The sequence below is a fragment of the Mixophyes fleayi genome, chromosome 5, assembly GCF_038048845.1.
Source record: "Mixophyes fleayi isolate aMixFle1 chromosome 5, aMixFle1.hap1, whole genome shotgun sequence".
NCBI classification, from domain to species: Eukaryota; Metazoa; Chordata; class Amphibia; order Anura; family Limnodynastidae; genus Mixophyes; species Mixophyes fleayi.
In genome coordinates, this window is record NC_134406.1 from 101931899 (window position 1) to 101957522 (window position 25624).

Genomic DNA, 25624 nt, shown 5'->3' on the forward strand with positions numbered 1-25624 from the left:
AAAATTGATGATTCTGTTGACAGCTGTTTAGTATTTTACAAGTTGATTAATGCTATCTATAGTTGTCCCATTTGATTGCTGATTGCATCAAATTCATTGTTTGATTGTTGCTTTTTTATATATAGATTGAGTGTTAAGTGCATAAAAAAACAGCAGAAAGAAAAATTTAAGTTTAAGTTTTATAATGGACATCACAGGTAATTTACTTACTTGTAAGATATGTAGCATACCCAGAGCCGTAACTTAGAATTCTAGTGCCCTGGGCGAGAAAGACAAATGCCGCCCCCCTAGCCCTCAATTTTAGCCAAATTAACCTAAAATATTCCTAAATTGCGCCCCCCTTCAGCATTGCGCCCTGGGCGGTCGCCCCTGTCGCACAGCCCTAGTTACGGCCCTGAGCATACCTACTTTTCCACAAATATGTATATTTATTCGTAAACATAACAATATCCATGCCAAAATTACGCTTTTGGGAACTTTTTCCATGCACACATGAGTTTGCATGACCATTTCTGGCGTTGTGGCACGCATGGGATTGTGCATATTAAAAAAAAATACAAGTGTCACTTCTGCCTTCTTTATTAAATTTTCAGTTTTTCTCTTAAATAGCTGTGTGGATTGGTGTAAAAGGGAGGTTTTGAAGCTCTGTAAATGAAAAGAGTTGATTATGTTATGTTTTGTCAATGCAGAGTGTGTGGTCAGCATATATATGTGTGTGTGTGTGTGGGGGTCAGCATATGAATGTAGCTTGTGTGGGGGCCAGTGAATTAATGCACTGTGTGTGTGTGGGGGGGCCAGTGAATTAATGCACTGTGCGTGTGTGTATGGGGGCCAGTGAATGAATGTAGGGAGGGAGGGGGGTCTTAATATAATGTAGGTAGGCTATTAATTTAATTGTGGAGTGCACGTGGCGGCTAATTATTGGGTGCTATTTTATTTGTGGGGTGATGGTGGGGCTATTTAATTTAATAGTGGGTCCTATGAATTTAAGATGGAGTAATTGGACCTTTAATTTACTGCTGGGGTGGTGAGCTATTAATTGATTGTGGGGCTGTTTGGGGAGAATGAGATCTATTTATTAAATGTGATTATTAATTATTTAATGCCTGGGATTGTTGTGGGAAATGCTATCTAATGTCAGGGTTGATTGGAGAGAAAGAAATCTATTTAGCAAATGTGAATATTATTATTTTAGTGTTGTGGCTGGAGGGAGGCCTAATTATAAAACGTGAGTGCTATTAATTTAACACTGGGACTGTTTGCAGTTTTCTAAATTCTATGTACCCATTTTTTTCCCCCCAAATAGGGCCTCCAATATTCCAGAATGCAGACAACCAGCAAATGAGCTAAAGACACCAGCAGCCACAAGTGGTGACAGTGACAAGAAATGGTAGGAGAGAGCAGGACAGTCTGCCAACTGTCCTGAATCTGGTGGGACAGTCCCGAATTTGGGTGACTGTCTCGCTTAGAATAGTAGGTAGGTATGTCCCGCTTCACCGTGTACTGCTCGTGAAGGCAGAAATGTGTAAACCTAACAGTAGTGCACACTGTATTGCCTGTTTATTTGTCTAAAATGATAAACATGCTACATCATAGGAGCCCCCCCTGCCTTAAGTGCCCCGGGCCCCCCAAAGCCTTAATCCAGCTCTATATGTGAGGGGCGTGTGTGTGTGTGTGTGTGTGTGTGTATTATGTGTATGTGAGGGGCCACTGTGTGTGTGAAGGGGGAGGCCCAAACCAATATCTTGCCTAGGGCCCCATGAGGTGTAAATCTGGCTCTGATAGATATATATATCATGCATTTGCAAATATGTGTAACAGAATTCTTTCAGTAAAGTTCTAGCCACACCCCCACATTAGGTTGGCCACACCCACTTGGCAAATGTCACTTCCACTTCGAAGGGGGGCGCCGGTGCCCTGTCTCACCCAGGGCACCGAAATGTCTAGTTACGGCACTGCCGAGACCGCACCATGTGGGAGAGGTATGAACATCAGAAATTTACATAAACACACCCAGAAAAAAGTTGATGTTTGAGGAACTATCAGCACTTGGTCAAAGAATCGGTCGTGATTTCATACACATTGCAGAATCGAAAGGCGATTGGAATGAGATTATTAGGTTTACCGACCAACAAAATAAACCTACAATCAGTGCTTTGGACCAACTATCAGTCCTAATGTAAGTGTACACATTAATGCGATATCGGGCTGACCGGTCATTTTTCGGGTGTTTGACCCAATAATCGTCAGAAAACAGCATAGTGTGTACCCTGCCTTACATGCACATCGGTTAACAATAAAAACCTTTGTCTCAGTTAGACGTTTCCAGATTTTAAGTTTCATTACCTATAATTATGTGATTTATATATTACTATTTGGATGTGGACTACATATGCTGTACCACAAGGAGCTGATGTTTTTATGTTTCTTGGAACATTGTTACAATCTTATTCATAGGGGCATATTCAATTGTCGACGGGTTCCGCCGCGGAAAAACTAATACCGTTAATACGGTAACCTCTCGCTGGATTTCAGCTCGCAGCTCCCTGAGCTGCGAGCTGAAATCCAGCGAGTAAATTACCCTATTAACGGTTTTTCCGCGCACTATTACCGTAATAACGGTAATCGTGCGCGGACATCGGGATTTCCGGCAATCCCGCCGACAATTGAATATGCCCCATGGTGTCTAAACACTTTATCTCACATCCTCATGGGGAATTCAAGTTGTCTTTATTCCTAGGGGTTATAGATTAGGTTAGATAGGTTAAGATGCTTATGTATCAGGGAAGCATTCTGGCTATTTCAGTTAGGAACATTAGTCCTCCTCCCAATAGACTTAACACTCCTAATGTGACAAACCTAAGACTGAATATATGGAACACACTGGATGCTTTTTTATTTTAGTGTGTGTGTGTGTGTGTGTGTGTGTGTGTGTGTGTGTGTGTGTGTGTGTGTGTGCGAGCGAGCGAACTGGGTCAATAGAGGGTTAAAATGGGGGTTCTTACTTTTGTTGTGTATTTTCTAAGTTTGAAAAGTTCAATAAAAAAAGATTTGTTTAATAAAAATAAAACAAGTTAGATTTAGGCAAATAATTGGAACTTTTAATTGGTCACTATTCGGTTAAGTAGGTTAATATCCTGTGCAGATTTACACTTTCACCTTCTGAAACTACTGACAGATGTGGAGAGTGCATGAACGTGTTTTGTTTTCATTGCTTCCTGAACCTGTCGGACTTTGAGACTTTTTTACTTATATCTTCCACGGGTTTATCTTTATTCATTATCGCTATAGTCTAACACAGAAGACAACAGTCTGAATTAGCCAACTAGCATCTGTATTGCAGTAGGAGGATTCTCCCTTGCGAGCCTGGGCTCAAGCACCTGTTCACAATGCGGACATTTCTTTTACCCTGCAGAGAGAGGAGAGTCAAAACCACCAGGGCTTGAACTGCCCATGCATATACCAGGGGCAACAGGAGTCACCCCTGTCAAGGCAAGAGGAAACATTAACACATATCCTGGCCACACCAGTCAGAAGTTAGACCCAGTCAGTAAAATTCAAAGGACCTAGGCATGCATGTAATAGTATTTGTAGTGGCAGCTATTTCGTCATGCACCATCATGTATTGGTGTAAACATGGCTAATGTTAATTCAAATGTATTTGATTGGATGAGAGCAAAAGCTAGTTAAGCCCAAAAGGTCAGTAACTTCCAGAGCTGCATTATCAATTTTTTTTTGTAATTACTACCTCATTGCATTTCCTACAGAACTCAATTTGTAAGCTGCCCGTGCCTGGTGCTTTATTGAGAATACCACAACAGCTATCTCAGTAGAAAGAGAGCATTTCATAAATCTTTCTACTTTTAGATTTGGGCTATATTAAATTCTGAAGGAAAATGAGGACAAAGGAGAATATAGTAACATGAAGAATGAGCAAATATGATTTGCTGCGCTCTTTGTGTGATAGGCTATAGCTTAGTTCTGGGAATGATGGGGGAGAATTTTATTCTTGTGGGATATACACCTAGAATTTTCCACGTCAGTTAACCTCTTTGGTTCCTAAAAAAAAAAAGGGTACTTTCTTTTGACCTCATGATGGAAGAGATCCGGTAATATAGGCGCTCAGTGATTACAAACAAAGTATTATTGCTAAACATTCACATACACAGGAATAATACATGTGTGGAGGGCTGTAGGTATCCTGGCATAAACACAAAAATAAAACACTTACATGATTATACACACTATTATTAAAAAACAAAAACACATACACTTCACAAAACTGTGCAAAAAATAAAACACGCTTCCACGCAAACATACAGGTATTATTTACATTGTAGTTTTAACGCTAACAATTTGACATTGGTCATTGGCTGGGTAATTTTGGTTAGTCTTAAGTAAAAATAATAAAAATAAAAATAACGTCATTAATAATTATATTCAACATTGTGCTAGAATTTCCCCTTCCATAGATAGCAGCAGAAACAGACACCTTCAGTACATAAGAATGTACTACATGCCATCAATCTTTCTTAAATTGGATTGGTTTATAACTTTTGAACAATGCTTCTCTCTGCAAGGAAAATAACCATGTGAAATTCAGCAGAAACGACACATGCAAGACATTAACCATGTTCAATTGTATTAACTCACCTGACTGGAAGAAGAGTCATTGCCGTTTATGCTGTCTGCAGACCTGGACATGTTCTGGATAAAGAGGTGAAGACATATGCATTTATACATATACAATGTCAGGTTCATTTGCTTTATTAGACATAGTAAACTTAAGCAATTATATTTGGCTAACTCTGAAAACCTGGAATAAGTAGTAATCGCTTCTAAAGCATATTAATGCAAAACATGTATTCAGGACATCACGGTGTGAAAACAATACACAAATACAGCTATGGGATCTCTTATTTGGAAAGCCAATATTCAGAAAGTTCTAAAAACCAATGAGGTAAAAAAGTACATAATTGCTGCTGCTTGGTGATGTCATCTTTACAGACCTGTTAACTTAAGCTAGGTACACACTACAGGTTTTTCACCCAATTATCATGCCAATCACACGATAAACAACTGTAAAGTCCGATACTGCATTAGTGTGTACACTCCCACAATCATCTATTAGCGTAACACTCCCACAATCATCTATTAGCGTACCAAAGCAAATTGTATAATTTCATTAGATTTTATAACCGGACTAAAAATCTCTATAAACGATGTTGCGCAAATTCTGAAGTGAGTATGCACTCACAACCAGCAATGTAGGCAGATCTCCACAGAGTTTATAGAGTCACAATCTTTTCAGCAGATGGTTCTGACAGATGAAGAGCACAGATCTGAAGGCATTTCATTTAAAATCGTGCAAGTGTGTACGTTTGAATCAGCATGCTGATCGGGACTTTCAGTCGTTGGTAAAATCGTTAAAGATATTGCATCGGTAGAAATCTTCTGTAGCGTGTACCCAGCTTAAGTGTCTCCTCTTACAATCATTAGGAGGAGCACAGCTAAACAATGTAATCAGTAGGTATATTGCATTAGTAGTGTGTGGAAAAACAGACGCCATTTTAAATGCAATTCAGCATGTTTTAAGCAGGGCGCTGCAAATTATGGAAAAACACTTCATCCCGAAAACTCCAAATACCAAGCATTCCAGATAACACATCCCATACTTGTACATTAGTATCTAAAGTCATTTCTGTATTTTACAGCTTAGGCAATTTCTGAATTTAGCTGAATTGTCTATACAGATATTTATTTTTAGTAAGGATTTTTTGTTGTTGTTAAAATGTATATTAGAAAACGTATTGGATAAATGCCCGAATTATACTATTATTATACATAAGTGTATAAATTGATTGCAGTATATGTGAACGATCTATCATAATAAGCAATAGGCAACACAAGCCTATGTTTGCATATGTACATCACACAAAAACTTTAATTACTGAGTTTACCCTACAAGTGTTATGTTGCTTCTTGTGTGAAAATTAACAATGCACTTGCACCCCATGCAATATATGTATTAGTTTCGGAAAAGACACAATGCAGAATCCAATAAAGCATTTAGGGACGCACATTAGACAGCAAATTAGAAAGAGGTCCACACACTTGTTCTGGCTCAAGCAACTTAATTATAGGCCTGGAACTAGGGCTGAAAAGAGACATCTGGTAATACAAAACTCTGGCCATGTGTAATGTGTCAGTCCAGGCAGGCTGCACTGGCTAATACTCCATACTGTACTGACCACAAAAAAAGTAACATTGTAAATTTAGCGTCCACATTTAATGTAAAAATCAGGGGTTCTAACCTATGGGTGGGGCACAAAACATGATTCACAAAGCCATTTACAATGGAACCCTATCATAATCTCTGTGCAAGTCCATTGTACGATTCAACAGCTCAAATATGAAGTGGTTTTATATAAAACTATTAATAACTTTCACACATAAGTTTTAGCAGTTTAAAACAACTGAATTTTTTTCAGATGAAGTTGTGAATGTGTGTGTAAATAATCCCTTCAACCAACCTCTCTTCAGCCTGAAACGAATGATAACAGAAAACAAGTGAAGACATCAATTCTTACAGTTTTGCACAAGAATCTGATTTTAGTCAATAGTCTTGGCTGGCAAAGATTGCAAATTAATACTCACGGTCATGTGAAAAAAAAGACTCCCGCTTTCAAATCTGTATTTTTGCACATCAATTCACAATTATTAAACGTATAGCTCTCACCAAGTCCTAAAATTCATAAATCTGATCTGATGTGACAAATAACCCATAAAAGATTTTACTTTGGCATTATTTATTCAACAAAAAATTAAGCCAACATAAAAAAAAAGTAATGCGTGAAACATTAAGGACAGCCTTATTGCTTCCATATCAATAAAGGTAATTAAGGCCAGGTGCTGCTAATCCAATGAACCTCATTATCTGATCATCTGGATGTGCAATCACCTCTTTTTAATACCAAGCCAAAAGAGAAAGAGAAGACACATCTGCAATGGCCTCAGAGGAGCAATTGTTGCTCATCATCAGTCTGAAAAAGGCCACTGAAATAAATTACCAATCTTTCCTGGAGTGGACATCCCAGTAAAGTTACCAAGAGATCAGACCATATAAAGCTGTGAGAAATGTCAAAGAACACAGAAGCTACATCCAGTGATCTACAGGCCTCTCTCCACACAGTAAATGTTCATGTCTCTACCATCAGAAAAAGACTGAACAAATACGGCTTTCATGGAAGGGTAGTCAACACGGCTCTATGGCTTAGGTTTGCAGTTGCATCTGAATGAAATAGAAGACTTCTGTAACAATGTTCTAAAGATAGATGAGGCCAGTGAAGATCTTTGGTCTTAATGTACAACATTTTTTGTTGAAAAACCATACAGTATCACCATAAGAACCTAACACAAAATGTGAAGCATGGGGGAGAAGGGGTGGTGATCTCCTCCACACCCTCCAGTCCTTTGGCCTCTCCGGCCCTGTCCTGTCCTGGTTCACCTCGCACCTTGCTTACCGATCCTTCTCCGTCACCACATCTGGTTCTCTCTCCCCCCCGTCCTCCCTTCCAGTCGGGGTCCCTCAGGGCTCCGTCCTGGGACCCCTACTCTTCTCTCTATACACCTCTTCCCTGGGTGAACTCATCAGCTCCTATGGCCTCAACTACCACCTCTACGCTGACGACACTCAACTATACCTCTCCTCACCTGATCTCTCTCCATCCCTCCTCTCTAGGGTGTCCGCCTGCCTCTCTGCCATCTCCTCCTGGATGTCCTCTCGATTCCTTATACTCAACCTCGCCAAAACAGAACTCATACTCTTTCCTCCCTCTCATACCTCGCCCCCTGCTGACCTCGCTATCACTGTCGACAACACCTCTATCTCCCCTGTCCCCCAACATCGCTGCCTCGGTGTCATCCTCGACTCCTCTCTCTCCTTCAGCCCCCACATTCTCTCTCGCGCAAAATCCTGCCGCTTCCAGCTGCGTAACATCGCTCGCATCCGGCCCTTCCTCTCCTAGGATGCCACCAAATGTCTTATTCACTCTCTGATCATCTCCCGCTTGGACTACTGCAACCTCCTCCTTACTGGCCTGCCCCAATCTCATCTCGCTCCCCTTCGATCTGTTCTTAACGCAGCCGCTAGGCTTATCTTCCTTTCTCGCCGCTCCGCGTCTGTCTCCCCCCTCTACCTATCCCTTCACTGGCTCCCCTTCCCCTTCAGAATCCTCTTCAAGCTTCTCACTCTTACTTACAAGGCCCTCGCCAACTCCACTGCACCCTACATCTCCACCCTCCTCTCTATTCATGCTCCTTCCCGCCCTCTCCCATCAGCCAATGACCGTCGCCTCTCTTCTCCCCTGATCACCTCCTCCCATGCGCGTATCCAAGACTTCGCCCGCGCTGCCCCCCTCCACTGGAACAAGCTCCCTCCCTCTATCAGAACCTGCCCTAATCTGTCCAGTTTCAAACGGGCTCTAAAAACCCACCTTTTTCTTAAAGCCTTCCAGTCTCCCACTTAACTCCCTACCAGATCTCCTGCCTCTTCCCTTCACTCGCCTTCCCTTATCCTCCTTCTCTCCCTCGCGTCTGTCTGTCTACCCCACCCCTTAGATTGTACGCTCCTTCGAGCAGGGTCATCTCTCCTCCTGTCTTCACCACTTTTAACTCTGCTCTCCAGCTACCTTGCCCCCCTCCTCCCCGTTCCCTCTTGCTCCCTCCTCTCCTCTCTGGGGGTTTCCCTGCCCTCCGTGCCCTCTTGGGCTCCGCCGTATGCGGGACCTTCCCCTGTCCCCTCCACCCGCCCCTCTAGCTGTGCTTTGAGATCTCGGAGTTACTGTGCATTTTGTTTACTGTATCGTGCTGTCTCACCTTGTACTGTACTTTGTTTGTCGCTGTACGGCGCTACGGATACCTAGTGGCGCCCTATAAATAAAAATTAATAATAATAATAATAATCTGGTGTTGTTTTGCAGCCACAGGACTAGGATGCTTTGCAATTGAGACCACCAAGAACTTCTCCGTTTACCAGAGTATTCTAGAGGACAAAGTGAGGTCATCTGTCAAACAACTGATGCTTGGACGAATGCAAAATAACAATGATCCTAGACACACCTGAAAATCTACAGCAGAATGCTTGGAAAATACATGAATCAAGACTTTATAATGGCCAAGTCAAAGTCCCTACATCAACCCCATTAAGATGCTGTGGCAAAACATTAAGACAGCTGTGTATGTACAGCATCAATGAACTGAAGCAGTGTTGTAAGGAGGAGTGGACCAAAATTCCTCAAATACGATGTAAGATACTTATAATTAAGTCAGAAAACAATTACTAATAGGTGTACTTACTTTTAAGTAAACTGTGTTATTTGTCACAAGAGATTATTTATACGATTTTAGGACCTATGCGAAAACTGGATGATTGTTACTTATGACCTGAAGGGTGTACTTTAGTTTTCACATGACTGTAATAAAGAGAACCAATTCATAAATTAAAAGTAATTTTCTTTTCTTTTTTTAAAGAATTGGAGTCAATTCCCAGACTGAACGTATTGAATATCAGCTACTATTATCAACAGGCCTGTAGCAAAACCAACCACTACATTACTACTAAAGCAATGTACCAGGAACAAAAGAATCTGTATGTCGTGAACAAGATCCTCCTACCAGCTTACACCCACCTCTCTCCATCAGCCTCACACCATTCTAAACATAACGAGCTCGAGAACTTTCAAGAACTTTCTCCAGCTTTCAGTTTCTTCAACACTTTAGCACACCACCTGCCCTGCCCATGTATAACTCTAGCTGCCCGCTAATCACCATGTAGTGTAATTCTCTGGTTTCTTCTCGTCACCCATTGTGGGGAGAAAAAGCTATTCCTTGTAATACCAAGAATGACAACTAAGGCAGTAAAGGCAACATGTGAATGTATGCTACCCTGCATTCCTCTCTGCAACCTTTCCACTGAGGTAGAACTGTGGTTTAAGCTGCTGCTTAATCAACAAAGCAACCCTGGTAGCCAATCACTATGGGGTCTACATCACCTGCAATCATACATACAAGCAGAGTGTACAGGAAGCTACTTTGAGCTTATCAATAGCATAAATGAAAATATAACTGAGCAACCACCGCTATCTCATGTCTACCATTCTATGTGTCTATGGCAATATTTGTTCTGTGCATTTTGATTTTGTTTCTAGCATATATAATATTAAGTTTTATCTAGAGCAATATCAGCCAATGATGAACAAACTTCAGTTCACCCATCTCTATGAACACTAGCAGTGTTATTTTGGGACCTCCCCTAGTTTGAAAATGTAGTCACTTCCTAGCACTTTACTGTCATAATGTGATATTACCCTAACAGTTTGATCAACTTCTACCAACGTGCTGTCATATGGAGATTACCCCTTAGCAGTGTCCTGACACAATGCAATCCATCCGTCTCTCTCCCAACCTGTGCTCCTTCAAACGGGCACTTAAAACCCACCTGTTCCTTAAAGCTTACCAACCAGCCACCTAACCCTCATCCACTCTTTTCGTTCTCCCTCTCTCCCCTGGCCCTTCTCTTCTCTCCCCCTGCTTCACTGGCTCCCTTTCGTGCTTGTTTTTGTTTCACCCTCCCTTAGGATGTAAGCTCTTATGAGCAGGGCCCCCCCTCCCCTCCTGTCTCCATACCGGTTCTTCTGCGCTGTCTTTACGCCATATGTCTTCCTGGAGTTCCTGAAGCATCAGTACTTTGTGTTTATTGTTCTGTACTTTGTCACCCTGTTTTGTACTACTGTTTGTACTGTGTACGGCGCTGCGGAAACCTTGTGGCGCCCAACAAATAAAGGATAATAATAATGCAATCACACTTGCAGCGCAAGCCCGTCCTGGTGCAATTTTACTGGTCGGTGCAAATCAGTATGTGTAGTATGCCAAAAAAGCTGCTGAACTTAGGACACACATCTTGACTTCAGTCATACTCAAAATACAATAAAGAAAGGTAAATGACAGGGACTTCTAAATATATGAAGGGTGACATATTCCATGAGTATTTCATTCTACTGAAAAGAACTGTTTACTGTAATGCAAAAAAATAAAAGACATACACGGATTGTGGTAATTGGTTGGCTGGTAAAAATCCAAATTTACTCATTCCTGGTGGTATAAGCAGTGACGCTGATCACAGAATTATTACATTATCATTGATACTGCATACTTGTTGTTTTTTTATGCATAAAGAGAAAAGGGTGCCTAAGTAATCGTAACATTAAGTTTAGCAGTTGCCCATAAAGAAATTAAATCTTCACTAAAACGTATGTACTATACTTAATTATCAGTAATACCTAAGTGTTCTAGGCTTTCTGTTGCTTATGTATACAGATATACCTTTGTCCTTCCTGGATAAGGATCATAAAACAACATATCACAGGAGGCTGTTAATTCTGCAGGTTAATGAGTCAGAAGCATTGGGGAACTAGGCTCGTGCAAAACCCTTGTGAATAAAGCTTTAGGAGTAAGCACTTGCATATTAACACAGAAACATGTTAAACTGTTAAATTAAGGAAAACCCCACATACAAAAAGCACAGAGAAACAAAATGCCATTTAGTGGTTACTAATACATAGAGATATTGAATTACTACTGGAGGGTTCTAGAAGCAGGTCTAGAGAAATTCCACTTCAGGCACTGCTGAAAGGAAGGGGTGGACTCACCACACTGCCACTCTGTGGTTTGGACCTTTTGGTGTGGTCCAGAGCAAAAATAGTGTATTCAGAGAGTAAAGCAGGCTCTGCTATCATCCCGGCCAGCAGCTGTGCCATACAACACAATGGAATGGAATGAGGAGATAAATCATCATCAGACAGTAAGGAAGCGCTCAATTCATATAACATTTCACATTGATCCCACTAACATGAGACATTGGGGGCGTTTTGTGTAAACTGGTGCACTGAAAAAGGGGCTATAAGCCACAGTAACAACATGGTTAACATGTGTTACAGTGATTTTTCATGTACCCCAATTTTCATAAATGCCCCCCATTCAGCCTAACAAAAAGAAAATAAATAGAAAACATATGAACCAAGAGAAAGATTTTCTTCCAATCTTCACTGGAGTTTCAACTGTGAGAGAAACTTAACCATTAAGTATTTACACTATTAAAACAAAAAAGACAAGACAATGTAGAATCCAGGTGCTAGACCAGCGGTGTCCAACTGAAATTCAATGCAAACCACACTTATTGGAATAAAAGGTTAACACCTTATATAGATTTGGTAACATGAGCAAAACATTCTCAAGGGTAATTCTAAATCTAGTACATTAAAGTAACATACTGTTCTCCTACTCTCCCTTGCTTATGTCTGTGCGCTTCCCCACCCGCACTTGCCTGGTCTCTCTCTCTCTCTCGTCTCCCCTGACCACCTTCCTCACTTTTCCAACTCGTGCCTCTAGCAGGGCTGTGCTCACTCAATTGGAAAACCCGTTCCGGAGGCACTCCACGCACAATTGAATATGCCTCATAGTGTATACCTTTTTGATAGGAGTGGCCCATTAAATATATAATAAACTGTGCTCGCCTTTTAATTGGTGATAATAGTGTGTTGAAACCACTCCTTTTCTTTCCAGGTCCCTTTCTCAAATGGAGTCCGCAGGCCAAACATAAAAAAAACATAACTTTTCTTTTTTTATTATTGTCTTTTGTTTTATGTGGGATGTGTAGCCCAGCAGTCTGACTGCTCAATAAAAAGCCATTTTCCATTGCAGCAGAGCAGTAAAATTCCAATACCATTAGTGTTGCCATGGTTGATTTAATGATTTCACCAAAATTTAACAATATGCTCTAGTATCCAAGTATGCACTAAAAAACATTTGGTTTGGTCTCTTCTAACCATGAAGGCAGAGTATCAACAGCATCTTCAGCAATTAGTTGTCAGCTCACAGTATTGTGGATACTGACAACTAGTTGCAGCCAAGTACCCACCTCAGAGGGGACAACTGTATCAACTTTATCACTGTCCATTCCCAGGCACCCACCGCCTGAGGCCTGGTCACCCATGAAACCGGCCTTCCAACACTAGCTCCACGCCCAATCTTTTGCCTAAATCCAGTTCATGTCTGGAAGAGAAGGTCTCAGAAGTGCCGCTGATCATCACTGGTTGACGCTCAGAGTTTCAGCTTTAATACAAAGTATCTGTTTCAATATAATAAATAGGGGCACATTACTCCAAGAGACTATATCCTATCTACTAAGCGGACACCCACTAGTCACAGATTACCTACCTTGCTATGCAGGGTCTACTGCCTGCCCAAACAACCAAAAAGCAGTGCGACATTAGTATTTCAGGCATCTCAGGGATAGAGGAATAAACAAAGTCTAAATCTGTAAGGCACAGATCTAAATGCAAAGAATCCTGTGTGATTATAGGAAGGGGAGAAGATTTAACAGTTGGATTGGAGAAATTAACACTGAGCTCATAAACTCAAGAAACTTACATTTACCCATGAAGCTGGGATAACACAACTATAAATCAACAATTTGTAATCTGTTGTACTCTCAACTTTTAAAATGAGAAAACCAAGACAATCCTAATGGCTAGGGCTTCTCATCAACCTTAAACTATATTATGTGAAGCTCTCTACTTTACTTCATGACATAAAATTTATTCAGTTCTCCAGCTTCTTATTATTATTTTCTACTAAATTTGATACATAGAGACAAGATTTGTCCCTGGATGTATGTGACAACATCAACAAAACAATAAACTTTATTCACCAGACTCTAATAAGTCTCATGCTATACTTCAATCCACTGATGCCAAAAAGTGTTTGATTTAACTGGTCCATCTATGTCTGGAATGATGGATCACTTGGGACTGGGTCCACAATGTTCCCATAGAATCATGGCATACTATAAAAAAAATCCCACACCAGAGTGATAAACGGATTATCATCTGAATCTACTGTCTTCTCCAATGATACAAAAGAAGGATGCTCAACATCGCCTCTAACTTTGTGTTGTGTATGGAAGCACTAGCCAGAGCCATTTAAGTGAAGCCAGATACAGCAGGGATTTCAGCATTGTTTTTGGATGATTTATCTGCCACAATAACCAATCCGGAGGTCTCTCACCATTTAAATGGACAGCAAGATTTCAGACTTTGGGAATTTATCAAATGTCAAATTAAATAACTTGAATTGGTAGCTATTAACCATACAACTGATGATCAATCACAATGGGTTTACAGATATCCCTTTGCATCCAACACATATATGATGCCTAGGAGTAATTTTAACCAAGGATAATTCGAATCTCAACAACTTAAACTTTACTCCAGCACTAATCAAAATAAAGAAAACTCAAAAAAACTTGGCAACCATATAAACTTAACTGGCTGGCCAGAGAAAGCATCATCACCCCAAAAGTCTTATCCTACTGCAAAAGCTTCTGGTCCACTTTCTCTCTGCATTTTATCAGGAAATTCATAATGCAGGCAGGCAGAGGGGTGTGAAGAGAACATGTTTCAGGCATGATACTTTAGAGACGAGAATTTATGGAAGACTTCCAACTTCACCTATTTGTAATTAACCTTGCTTTGTTTTTTCTAAATAGGGTAGTCAGTGGAATTGAATTTGTCTAGAAGGAAAAAAAGCAATGCAAAAGGTATTGAGGAGTAGCATCTACCAGTGGAGAAAATATAGAACTGTGGATTTCAATCTGCCCAGAGCTTAGCAACCAATGGTCGACCCCACACTATTTTGCTATAAAATATACAGAATGTTGAAGCTCCCGGCACATTGCTGGTGATTTCATTAGCTCTCAATCAAAAGTTTCTCCCAGCATGTCCCCAAAATACATTAACGATCAGCCACTTAGTGGGTGCAGCTGGCATCTGCTCTTTCCGGGAGCTTCAGAGGAAATTTGGACTCAAAATCATTAATTATGGATCTACTTACTGGTTAGACATTTTATGAGTAACCAGGCCCCGAACCGCAAGGCTTGGAATAGGGATGTCAGAGTGGGATAGAGAGAACCAATGCTCATTCTCTCCCGTGTACCAGCACAGGCAGGCATATGTGCCAGAATCGTGCAAGCCTGCATAGGGTCAAATGCATGCTCCCACTTTCTAAGCAATTTCATGCAAGAAACGCTATGCAAACGGGCGTACGTCTCGCTCTGCATCAGCTCCTAAATGTCTATAGAGGCCATCTCATCTTCAGCACAAGATTGCTACAAGGAATTTACATTGCCCTATTACATTCAATATAAGGAATGAACCAGGTACGATACTCAGGGTCCCCGCCTAATATTTCTTCACCTAGACCCATCACACCATGCTCTAAATATTGAGGTTAAATGAACAACTATTTCTGCCTGCAGCAGACCTCTGAAAGGAGATGGTTAGTAAAATGTACCAAGTGGATCTTAATGCAGCTTTAAAGCCCTTTTCAGAAAACACATATTTCATTTACATGGGAAGTGAAACAATTTAATTCAGATAAACAGTTGTCAAACATTTCAACAACATTTACCTAGCTATTCTACATAATATAATGGTGTATAGATATCATTAAGGGCTCATACCCACTTGTGTTTTTCAATGTTTACTAGCAAAACACGTGTTTCTAGTTCTCATTGAGAATATAATAATTCATCTCTATAGTATTATAGGTGGTTATCATAAATGGCAGTTTGAAGGGAATATACACTTTTGGAAAAATCCCTACTAGTTAGACATAATTTCCCATGTACTTCTTCATCGGAAGTCATACCAATGGGGACCATCATCATTACCAGATGGTAGCAGATCACTGACAACTTGGAAATGTGATAAAGGTTGTGCCACTAGCAAAAACAAGATGAGAGAATCAAACTCCCACTTGTGAATGCAGCTTCTGAATGGACAATTCATATAGGAGTGACATTTCCTACATCTCTATCCCCCTGACTAGGTATTGGAACAGCTAGAGCAGAATGAGTTTGCAAGCGCTGACAGCTGTCTTCTCTCACTACAGTCAGTGAAGCGAGCTCTGTGGTAAGCCGCCAAGTTACCGAGTAAAATATGGCACTGGACGGCTTATAAATATTATGTCTGTGTCTCACCATCACAAATTTAGGTTCAAGTCTCATAGGTGCTACATTGTTTAGCAACTTAATTGAACCACATGAACTACGACATGCTGACCACATTTCATAAAGATCTCTTAAACTTTTTGCACTGTCCAAAAAATGCCTAAACAATTTTTCCATTAGCTACACATAATTGTTTAAAGATTTCCAGATTGAAAAGTGCCCATAAGTAATAATTAAGTAAAATACAGTCAACAATCAAAAATGCTGAAAAACTGTCAACTCTTAGAATTTGGCTTGTGTGGTCAAACTGGTGACAGATCATGATTGTGGCAGCTTAAACACAACGAAGGAGTTATTCTCCAAGCCAAATGTTTGCATTCAATGATCCTCCTCTTGAAGCTGATCAGACACCAACAGGCTGACAAGCTATGAATAGATTATAAACTGACCTCTTTGTCAGGAGTTCCTGTGCTGTCATCCTGCTGATCTGTCACTGAAGACGTACGACTTCTGTTCCCTGATGGTGATGCTCTTGGCTGTCCCTAATACAGAAAAAAAAAAATTAAATAGAAGTTTTGGTTTCCAGCTTTCTCGTTCATGTCTTGTAACCTCCCCCCATCTTTTTCCTGCTTGAACAAATGCACAATTTCTGTAATTTGCAACATTATATGTATACATATACAAGTGGCGGTATGATACATGTAAGTGAATGGTCGGGAGCCGCCTTGTCCCAGAAACTTTAAGGAATTTGACAGACACACACAGAGACACATTAAATAGAGAGAGAGAATAACATCCAGCATGCAGAAACCTGGCTCCAACACTAAAGAACCTAACTGAGTCCTGAGATAAAAGCTGAGAAATATCTCCTAGTTTTTTCATTCTGTTGAAGTTCCTAAATAAAGTTTTGCCACAACATAAGTTACAGGCTAATTAACTTTAATCTTACACTGTATCTCTATTATTGACTAAATTATTCAAGCAGTAGCCATTTTTCTGAGACCAAAATGCAGAGGCCTATGTAAATAGCTCACTCACTGTGGTTTATGCATTGCAGACACAATTTGTTTGATCATCAAGTTGTGAGATGACTGTCAGTGCAGGTATGAAAAGCATCTTTCATTCACATCTATGTTATGCTTAGTGTGTATATTCTGCCATTAGAATGCTGCTGTCTCCTGGTCAGAAAATCACAGTAATCTAAAATGACCATGTGACCCGGCCCATCTCCCTAATTGTACAAATGTTATTAAACCTGTGAATGCCACCACACACATTAACTTGAGACATTTTATCTAGGAGATATTGGCCTGCTTCAGATTTAAGCACGGACTATTGGATGGAATGAACCTATTAACAATTAATTATTTGATGCTAAGAGGCTTGTTGTATATCAGCTAATTAAGCCCAGATTAATTCAGTTAGTCAGTGCGAAGCTTTAAAGCAGATAAATACTTTATATTCTGGGCTAAATGGGTCTGCAAGGAGTCTCTGGAATACACTTGATGTATATATCCAAAGTCATTTCAGCCTGGAGACAGCGATTGTTTTCCTACAAAAGTTTGTAACCATAATCATGATGCAAACTGCAGAATGTAAATTCATTTTCAGGCAGTGAGTCTACCTACTACTTGTAGGTGTGAAAGAAAAAAACCAAAAAAAAATACTTGCACACCAACAACAGCTCCACTACCACCTATTGTAAAATCTTACTAACATGCTACTCCCATTCTGGCTAAACTCCCATGGCTGCTAAATGCAGCCATTTTTACTGAGGCCCAACCTGTTCTTTATCATAGAACAGGTAAAACAAGTCTTCCATTTGCCACTGTAAAATGCCATCTGAGAGGAGTGTGAGCAGGAAGAGTTATTAGAAACCTCAATATCTTGATTGCTCCCCATCATATGTTTTCAGATGCGCTATTAAGAAGAATGGAGAAGGCCCAGGAAAAATTACCGCATGTAGAAGCAGCTTATGGTTCCACATCTAGAGGGGGGAGTATGTTAAAAAAAAAAATACAGTATGTGGTAGATCAGCTTTAAAAATCAAGGTACAAGGTTTGTCCCTGCTTTTACTAGCATTGTTATTCAAATCCTGTGTGCACAAGCCCTACCTTCAAAGTATTCAAGTTTTGTTATTTTATTTATTTTTTTACAAAAATCAAATATGAATGAAACATTCAAAGAAATACTGTATTGGAAAGTTCACCATTCTTAGGTTTTGAAAATATATATGCTTACACCATGTTGAGACAAAATAAGCATAACTGCATTTAAATCAAACACTGTACAGAACATTTTCATGGTGCATTATAGCTATAAAATAGTCACATCTCTGCTGAGTACAGAACACGCATGGGTGAACTAGACAATGGACAAATTATACAGATCACTCTGTTGAATAAACATTTTCAAACATTCAACCACTATCATTCCATGCAAATTTTAAGTTTTGAAATAATGATTATAAAACACCCCCAATAAGACATCACATACTCTAAAAGACACAATTATGGCTAGCAAAAAACATAGTACTCAGTATATCGTTCCAATCACTACACAGAGACTGCAGTGAATATGGTGGTCAGTGAGTTGATCACTGCTAAATCTGAAGGACACTACTGGCTTCCGACTGCCCTGGACTTCTTTGCTGCATGTTACACTGTTGACCACTTCTCAAAGAAACACTACATTCCTTAGGTCTTCATGACACTGTCCTAACACGGTTCTCATCCTAATTATCAAACTGTTCCTTCAGTTTAGATTTTTCTGGATCCTCTATCAGTTAAGCCTTCTCCTTATCTATGCCATTTCTCTAAGAAAACTAAGAAGCTCGTTTGGATTTCAGTATTATCTATCCTCTTTGTCACAAAATATTTCCCAATTTCAGGCAGTAATTCTACCTACTACTTGTAGGTGTGAAAGAAAAAACAAACAAACAAACACTTATACACCAACAAAAGCTCCACTACCACCTATTGTAAAATCTTACTAACATGCTACTCTCCTCCTGGCTAAACTCCCATGGCTGCTAAATGCAGCCATTTTTACTGAGGCCCAGCCTGTTCTTTATCATAGAACAGGAAAAACAAGTCGCTCTGCCCAAGATCTGCATCTCTCAACTACACTCATTACCTGCTTCCATTCCGATTTACAGGAAATTTCTCTGGCTATACCAACTCTGTGGAATCCCCTTCATAGTACAACTTTCCCCTAGCCCTGAAAACTCTTCAGACAAGCTTATCAGATTCCCAATCCTCTTATCTTCCCTAGGCTGTCCACTTACTACCACTCTACACACATCACTGAAACTTATATTAATTCTCCTTCTATAAAAGAACATTGCTGTGGTGACCGCATCATATAACCCCATTAAGCACTTATTGCCCTTTCAATTTGGGGGACCAATTTGCTGGATCAATATAAACTATGTGTCGCTTAACCAAATGTGTCAAATTTCTATTGTCCTATAGATTGTGAGCCTTCTTAGCTATTTATCTGTATGTTAATACCCAGTCCTGTTTTATTACTGTTGGTTCTTAGCTGCAAATCACTGCAGAGTATGTAGTCATAAATAAAAGCAAATAACCAGTAAATGCAAGGTGCATGGTTAAGGTTTAGTGGGATGCACAATCCCAATGTCATAACATACACTGTCCATCAGTGTGAAATCAACCTGCTAGATAAAAGAAAGAACACCATGTCTTAAATCTAACATGCCTTTTAAGAGATTATCAAATCTGACAGAAACAGAGAAAAATCTAGAGTAAATGTCAGTTTAGTGGTCTTAATTGTCCTGGCTGCACTCTCCCAAATTATTTTATTCACTTGTACACAATTCATTACTATAAAAGGAGCACACCTTGGTTTCACTGACTAGTTGGTTTTGGGGAGTCAGATCCCTCTCCTCATAGGTTGCTACATATTTTGAAAATGGAGACTCAGGGAGCTTTTAAATGTGTCACTTTGAGTACACGTTGCTACACTGGCTAGGGAGTCACCTGCAGGACATGCCTTGATGCTGGCAGGTGAGTTTATCCCAATATAGCTATATTGTGCAAAATATTATCCAACTTTTGTACATGCTGACACACAGTGATTTATATATTGTTTGTTTCAGAGTGCCAGACTACATTTTCTTTTGTTTGCATATGTCAGTTTAGTAGCTACCTGCAATGATATAGTCCAATCTAAAAAAAATATCAAAGCCTCCAGTTGCAGGTCTAATGATCAGAGTGATCAGGGTTGTCGTGACAATATTCTCTGTGGGGCATATATAGATCATGGAACTCTGATGGCGTCGCGATCATGTGAGTATACAAATACTCACAAGATCGCGGTGCCGGCTGCTTCCCTCCTCAGTTTGCACGTCATCACGTTACTCCCGACAGTGAGGAGCGGCGCACAGAAGAGAAGAGGAGAAGAGAGAAGACAAGGAAAAAAAAAAAAAAGAGATGAAAGAGGCCAATACAAAGGTAAGTAAAGGAACGGAGGAAAGGCACAGCGTGATGAGGCGGGAGGGGGAGTAGAAAGGCACAGTGTGGTGATGAGGAAGAGGGGGGAGAGAGAAAGGCGCAGTGTGGTGATGAAGAAGAGGGGGGGGAGGCACAGTGTGGTGATTAAGAAGAGGGAGGGAGAAAGACACCGTGTGGTGATGCAGAAGAGGAGGGGGGCAGTGTAATGAAGGGGGCCAGATGAAGGGGGGAAAGCAGCATGGAGGGTGCAGTGCGATCATAAGGAGGCATAGCGTGGTTGTGATGAAGGGGCACAGTTTGATCGTAAGGAGGCACAGCTTGGTGATGATGAAGGGGCACAGTAATGTGTGTGTGATGGCACAGGGAGCTTTTGGCAATGTAGTGTGTGTGAGGTAGGTGGTGGCTACTTAATGGGTGCTATTTTGTTTGTGGGGTGATGGTGGGGCAATGTAATAATGGGGACTATTAACTTAAGATGGAGTGGTTTGGGGGCTATTGAATGTGGGGGTGAGTTTGGGGTGAAAGATCTCTATGAAATGTGACTATGAATTATTTAATGGCAGTGATGGTTGTGGGAAATAGGTAAATTTATGAAATGTAAATACTATTAATTTATTGCTGGGACTGTTTGTAGGGAGGGAAATATGTTTATTTATTAAATGGGAATACTATTATTTTAATATTTGGAAGGCCTAATTATTAATCGTGGGTGTCATTGATTTAACGCCGGGGCTTTTTGGAATTTTCTAAATGTACCCATTTTTTCCCCAGATAGGGCCCCCAACATTCCAGGATCCAGACAAGCCACAACTAAAGAAACCTGCAGCCACAGGTTGTAAAAGTGACAAGAACAGGTAGGAGAGTCTGTGAAATGTTTTGATTCTAGTGGGATAATGCCAATTTTTGGTGAGTGTTCTGCCCAATGTAAGGTGCAGGCCAAGACTGTGAACTCTTTGTGTACACACTGCATTCTTTATATACTACACTGTGGTGCTAGATGTTCTGAAAGTCAGGAGTGTTTGGACATATGTCACGCTCAGGTGAATTCAGGGCCTAGCGATTTTGACTTGCTAGCTACGCCCCAATGATGCATAGCCACTTCCCAATTGTATGACCAGCACAATTTTTTTTTACCATGCTCAACTATAAGGGGGGGCCCATGAAGTTGTTGTACCGGGGCCCTGAATTCCTCTTGGCAGCCCTGCCCCCATCCACCAAGCATGCGCGGTCTCGTTTGATGAGCATGATATGATGCCATTCATATGTTGTGGCCATCTTAGTCAGAAGACCTGAATCCAATCAAGCATTTATGGGATGTTCTAAAATGACACTTAAACTGGCATTTTCCACCACCATCAACCAAGTGACAGCTGAATGTCGTTCTTGTAGAAGAATTTATTACTATCCTTTATTTATAAAGTGCTAACATATTAAATAATTATGTACACTGAGTGGATCATAATACATATAAAATAACATACAATGACATGAAACAGAAAGTAAAGGTGGCACTGCAATGAGCTTCCAATCTAAGAAGTGTGAGGAACAAAACATACAGTAGTGCAAACACAACTGTAGCTGGTGATGAGGGAAGTGTGTGTGGCTATTGAAGGCAGAAGCATTAGTTGCCACCAACACTAAAGCAGCCATTGGTGCCTAGCACTTGTTAAGCTACTGCTAGCAGAAGTAATGACTAATGAGTAAAAGGGACAACAATCTGTTGTTCACTCCACACAGTTATGTATGCAATCAAGTAATGTATGTTAAACTCTATTGTTTAGCTTCACTAAACGAACTATACTTCCTATTCTGCTACACAGCTCTCCAGTATACAATAAGTAACACAAACACATGGATTACAATTACCACAATATATAGGGATGCAAATTAGATCAGAAAAATCACAAACACCCTCAATTGTGGTATCACATTTTACCCATATACCAATTTACAGAATAAGTCACATTTTACATGACACTGGATTTTGACAGTAGAATTATTAGTGAAAAGAGCTTGTATAGCTTCAGGACAAACAATATAGAAATTCTTCAATCTGAAAAGAAAATTACACCACGTGATCACACTTTCAACTGCTCCACCTTCTGCCAATGCAAATTCTTTGAAGTACACACCCCTGGATCCTATTGTATTACAGCAGCGTCCTGTTTCATGACCAGAAATGACTGCTGATCACAGACCTGTATAACTAGCTTTCTTGAATGGCCAGTCAATCTGATAGGGATATATAAATACTGATAAGCCATCTGAGACATTTTCTTATCTCTTTTACTTGTAAATCTAAAATGTAAGAATCTCACACTGATGGCAATGTTCTAGGATCATTACAGATTGAATGCAACCATTATATGTGACATCAAAATTAACAGCATGGAAGAATGAATTTCAGTATAGCACTGGCATATTCTCGCCTAGTGTTTAACTAAACTGGAAAGATAAATATAGGCTATGTAGTAGTAAAATTGTATTTGATTGCTACACACTAAAACCAATTTCCACTTGAATATTGAAATACTCATCTCAAAATAAAGCTTCTTAAAATTCACACATTTTATATAATAACACATTCCCTTTCTATATAATTGGATTTCCAGAAGCAAAACTAAAAAAAAAGAAATTCACACCTACAACGAAATGTGATTTATTCGTAGAAGTATAAATAATAAAAATAAATAGATTAACATTACTCTTTAACCGTTAATTTACTGCAAATGTTTGATTTTAATTAACCTATATCACCACTGAGTTTTTCCAGAAACAGTCAGCAGTGGAACACTGTCCTACCTGTTGTTGGGGGCTAACACTGCTCCTTACAGGGGATTGTTCTTCAGTAATCTTCTGCTTCAATTTCTTGAACATCTCCCAAGTGGAGTGAAAGGTTTTGCAGCTTTACAAAGGGGGGTATACTGAAGGTGGTAGACGCAGAAGAGTAAAGTGACAGTGGACCGGCTTGTGAGAGTTATGCCACAATCACCTCGATGTGTGATCATTTAACTGTAGACGTGATTATGCACAGATTATAGATGTGGCTATACACTGCGGTACAGCTGGGCATGCACAAGGCAGGAGTTCCAGCCGTCTATAGAAATGTACACATATAATTACACATGGACAAAGCTGTACAGAATTCTTATTATACAGGTCTGCGTTACTTGGTCTTCTGCTTCCTGGTTTCAGGTGATCACTGACACTAGCTTGTACGGGGCCAGAACTGTCTACTACGCATGCGTGGCCAACGTGGAGCTACGGACTGGTGAAAGGGACAAGCTTGGTGAATAATCGTCGTTCTAACCATGCCCCATCGAGAGACCCGTATGCAAAATATGCGGCCTATACTCAGTGGCGGAGACTCTTATTATTATTATTTTTTTATATTATTTGTAATTATAGATATATCACAGCTAGCTCTACTTCCAGTGTCAGCCCGTCACATTGTGTTTTTAAAGTGGTAGTTATAGAGTCTTGTTCTCTTTTTCCTTCCTAATTTTTGGCTTTGAACTTGTTATCTGATATTATTTTATGAGCTTAATACAAACTACAGACATTTGCTGATGGCTGATATTTTTAGTTACACATTTTGGTTATTGTAAATGTAGAGGGGAAAAAAAAGAGATCCACGGGCTGAAATTCAGACCAAACAATTGGTTCAGTGAACACTATGAAATCTAGTACTGTCATTATTGTAAATGTTATGATATTTTTATTTATATCAGATAAGGATAAATTCGTTTTTTTTTTTCTTCTACTTAGTTTAGTAACGATAATTACCAATCATTTTACATCTGAAGTAACATCAGTGGAGCATGTATACTGTATTGTGCAGATGTGAGTTTGTTTTCCCCCTACTTACTTTCTGATTGGTTTTACCTGGGCTAACCAAATTCATTTATGTGTAACACAATGTTTAAATCCAGTTTGTGTTAGCAGTAAATCATATTAAACAATGCTATAAAGTTAAGGATAAAGGTTAAGATAGTTTGAAATACATTGAAGCAGTATCCCCAAGCACAGGACTGCTTTTGTGTCCGGGTAACCTATAACAATCACTGTTCAGCAACTCAAGTATGGTAATAGGAAAACCAATTATTATAAAAAAAAATTATTAACAGAAAACCTGCTACTATAAAGTATTTGCAAGCTAAAAAATGTTTTAAAATACAAAATGCGAACTACAATCCCTAAACTGGACAAGGACCCATTCCACTGCCATAATTACCGTTCCATTGCGCTTCTTAACTGATCAAAATTTGTTTGACTAATCGGTTAAATCCCATTTTGCCACAATTGATTCACTTAGATCAGGTGGGCTTTGTGTCTGAGAGACAGGCATTGGATAATGCAATGAGGGTCCTAAACATTATTGTAGAGATGAGCGGGCTCGGATTCCGCTAATCCGAGCCCACCCGAACAGTGCGGATCCGAACGGGATCCGAGCACTGTTCGGATATTTCCGGCGGGCAAAAAAATGAAAACGAGGCTCTGTCGTCCAAGTCTCGCGTCGAATCTCGCTAGAGGTGGGAGGGAGGGCCCAGGACAATTCCATCTTGTACCTCTTTTTTTGGCTTTATGTGCTCAAGCTACCTCGGTGAAACCTTTTGCCCTAAAAACAATATTGTGAGGTGTTCAGAATAGACTGGAAATTAGTGGAAATGATTGTTATTGAATGTTATTGAGGTTAATAATAGCGTAGGAGGGGGAAAAAAAAACCACAAACTGGTTTTTAGCACTTTTTATGTTTTTTTCAAAATAAATCCGAATCCAAAACCTTAAATCCGAACCAAAACCTTTCGTCAGGTGTTTTGCAAAACAAATCCGAACCCAAAACCTCAAGCAAATCCAAATCCAAAACACAAAACACCAAAAGTGGCCGGTGCACATCCCTACATTATTGAAACACATGCTACTAATTCCGTACTGTTACTGCTACTATTGCTAGACACCGAAAAGGCTTTTGATCGGATCAATTGGGAATACATGTCTGTGGTTCTAACCAAATTTGGGTTTGGAGGATTTTTTCTCCAGGCTGTCTCCACCCAGTACAGGGTATTCAGCAATGAGTTTGTCA

The 25624-nt window shown here is 40.0% G+C and overlaps 1 protein-coding gene across 5 annotated transcripts in view; it reads right to left on the reverse strand.

The window, feature by feature from the left end:
* The window catches only part of GOLGA4 (golgin A4), a 76343-nt gene extending 52588 nt beyond the window's left edge, over positions 1-23755 (reverse strand). For 4 of the 5 annotated variants that reach the window (XM_075212613.1, XM_075212611.1, XM_075212610.1 and 1 more), the window contains exons 1-4: positions 23344-23755; positions 16516-16608; positions 11709-11807; positions 4654-4707 (exon numbers count right to left, since the gene is read on the reverse strand). In XM_075212613.1, coding sequence (XP_075068714.1) covers positions 4654-4707; positions 11709-11807; positions 16516-16608; positions 23344-23418 — 321 coding nt within the window. In that variant the 5' untranslated portion in view covers positions 23419-23755. The remainder of the gene's footprint in view (positions 1-4653; positions 4708-11708; positions 11808-16515; positions 16609-23343) is intronic. The other variant, XM_075212612.1, reaches the window with a different exon arrangement.
* Positions 23756-25624: the final 1869 nt, after the last annotated feature.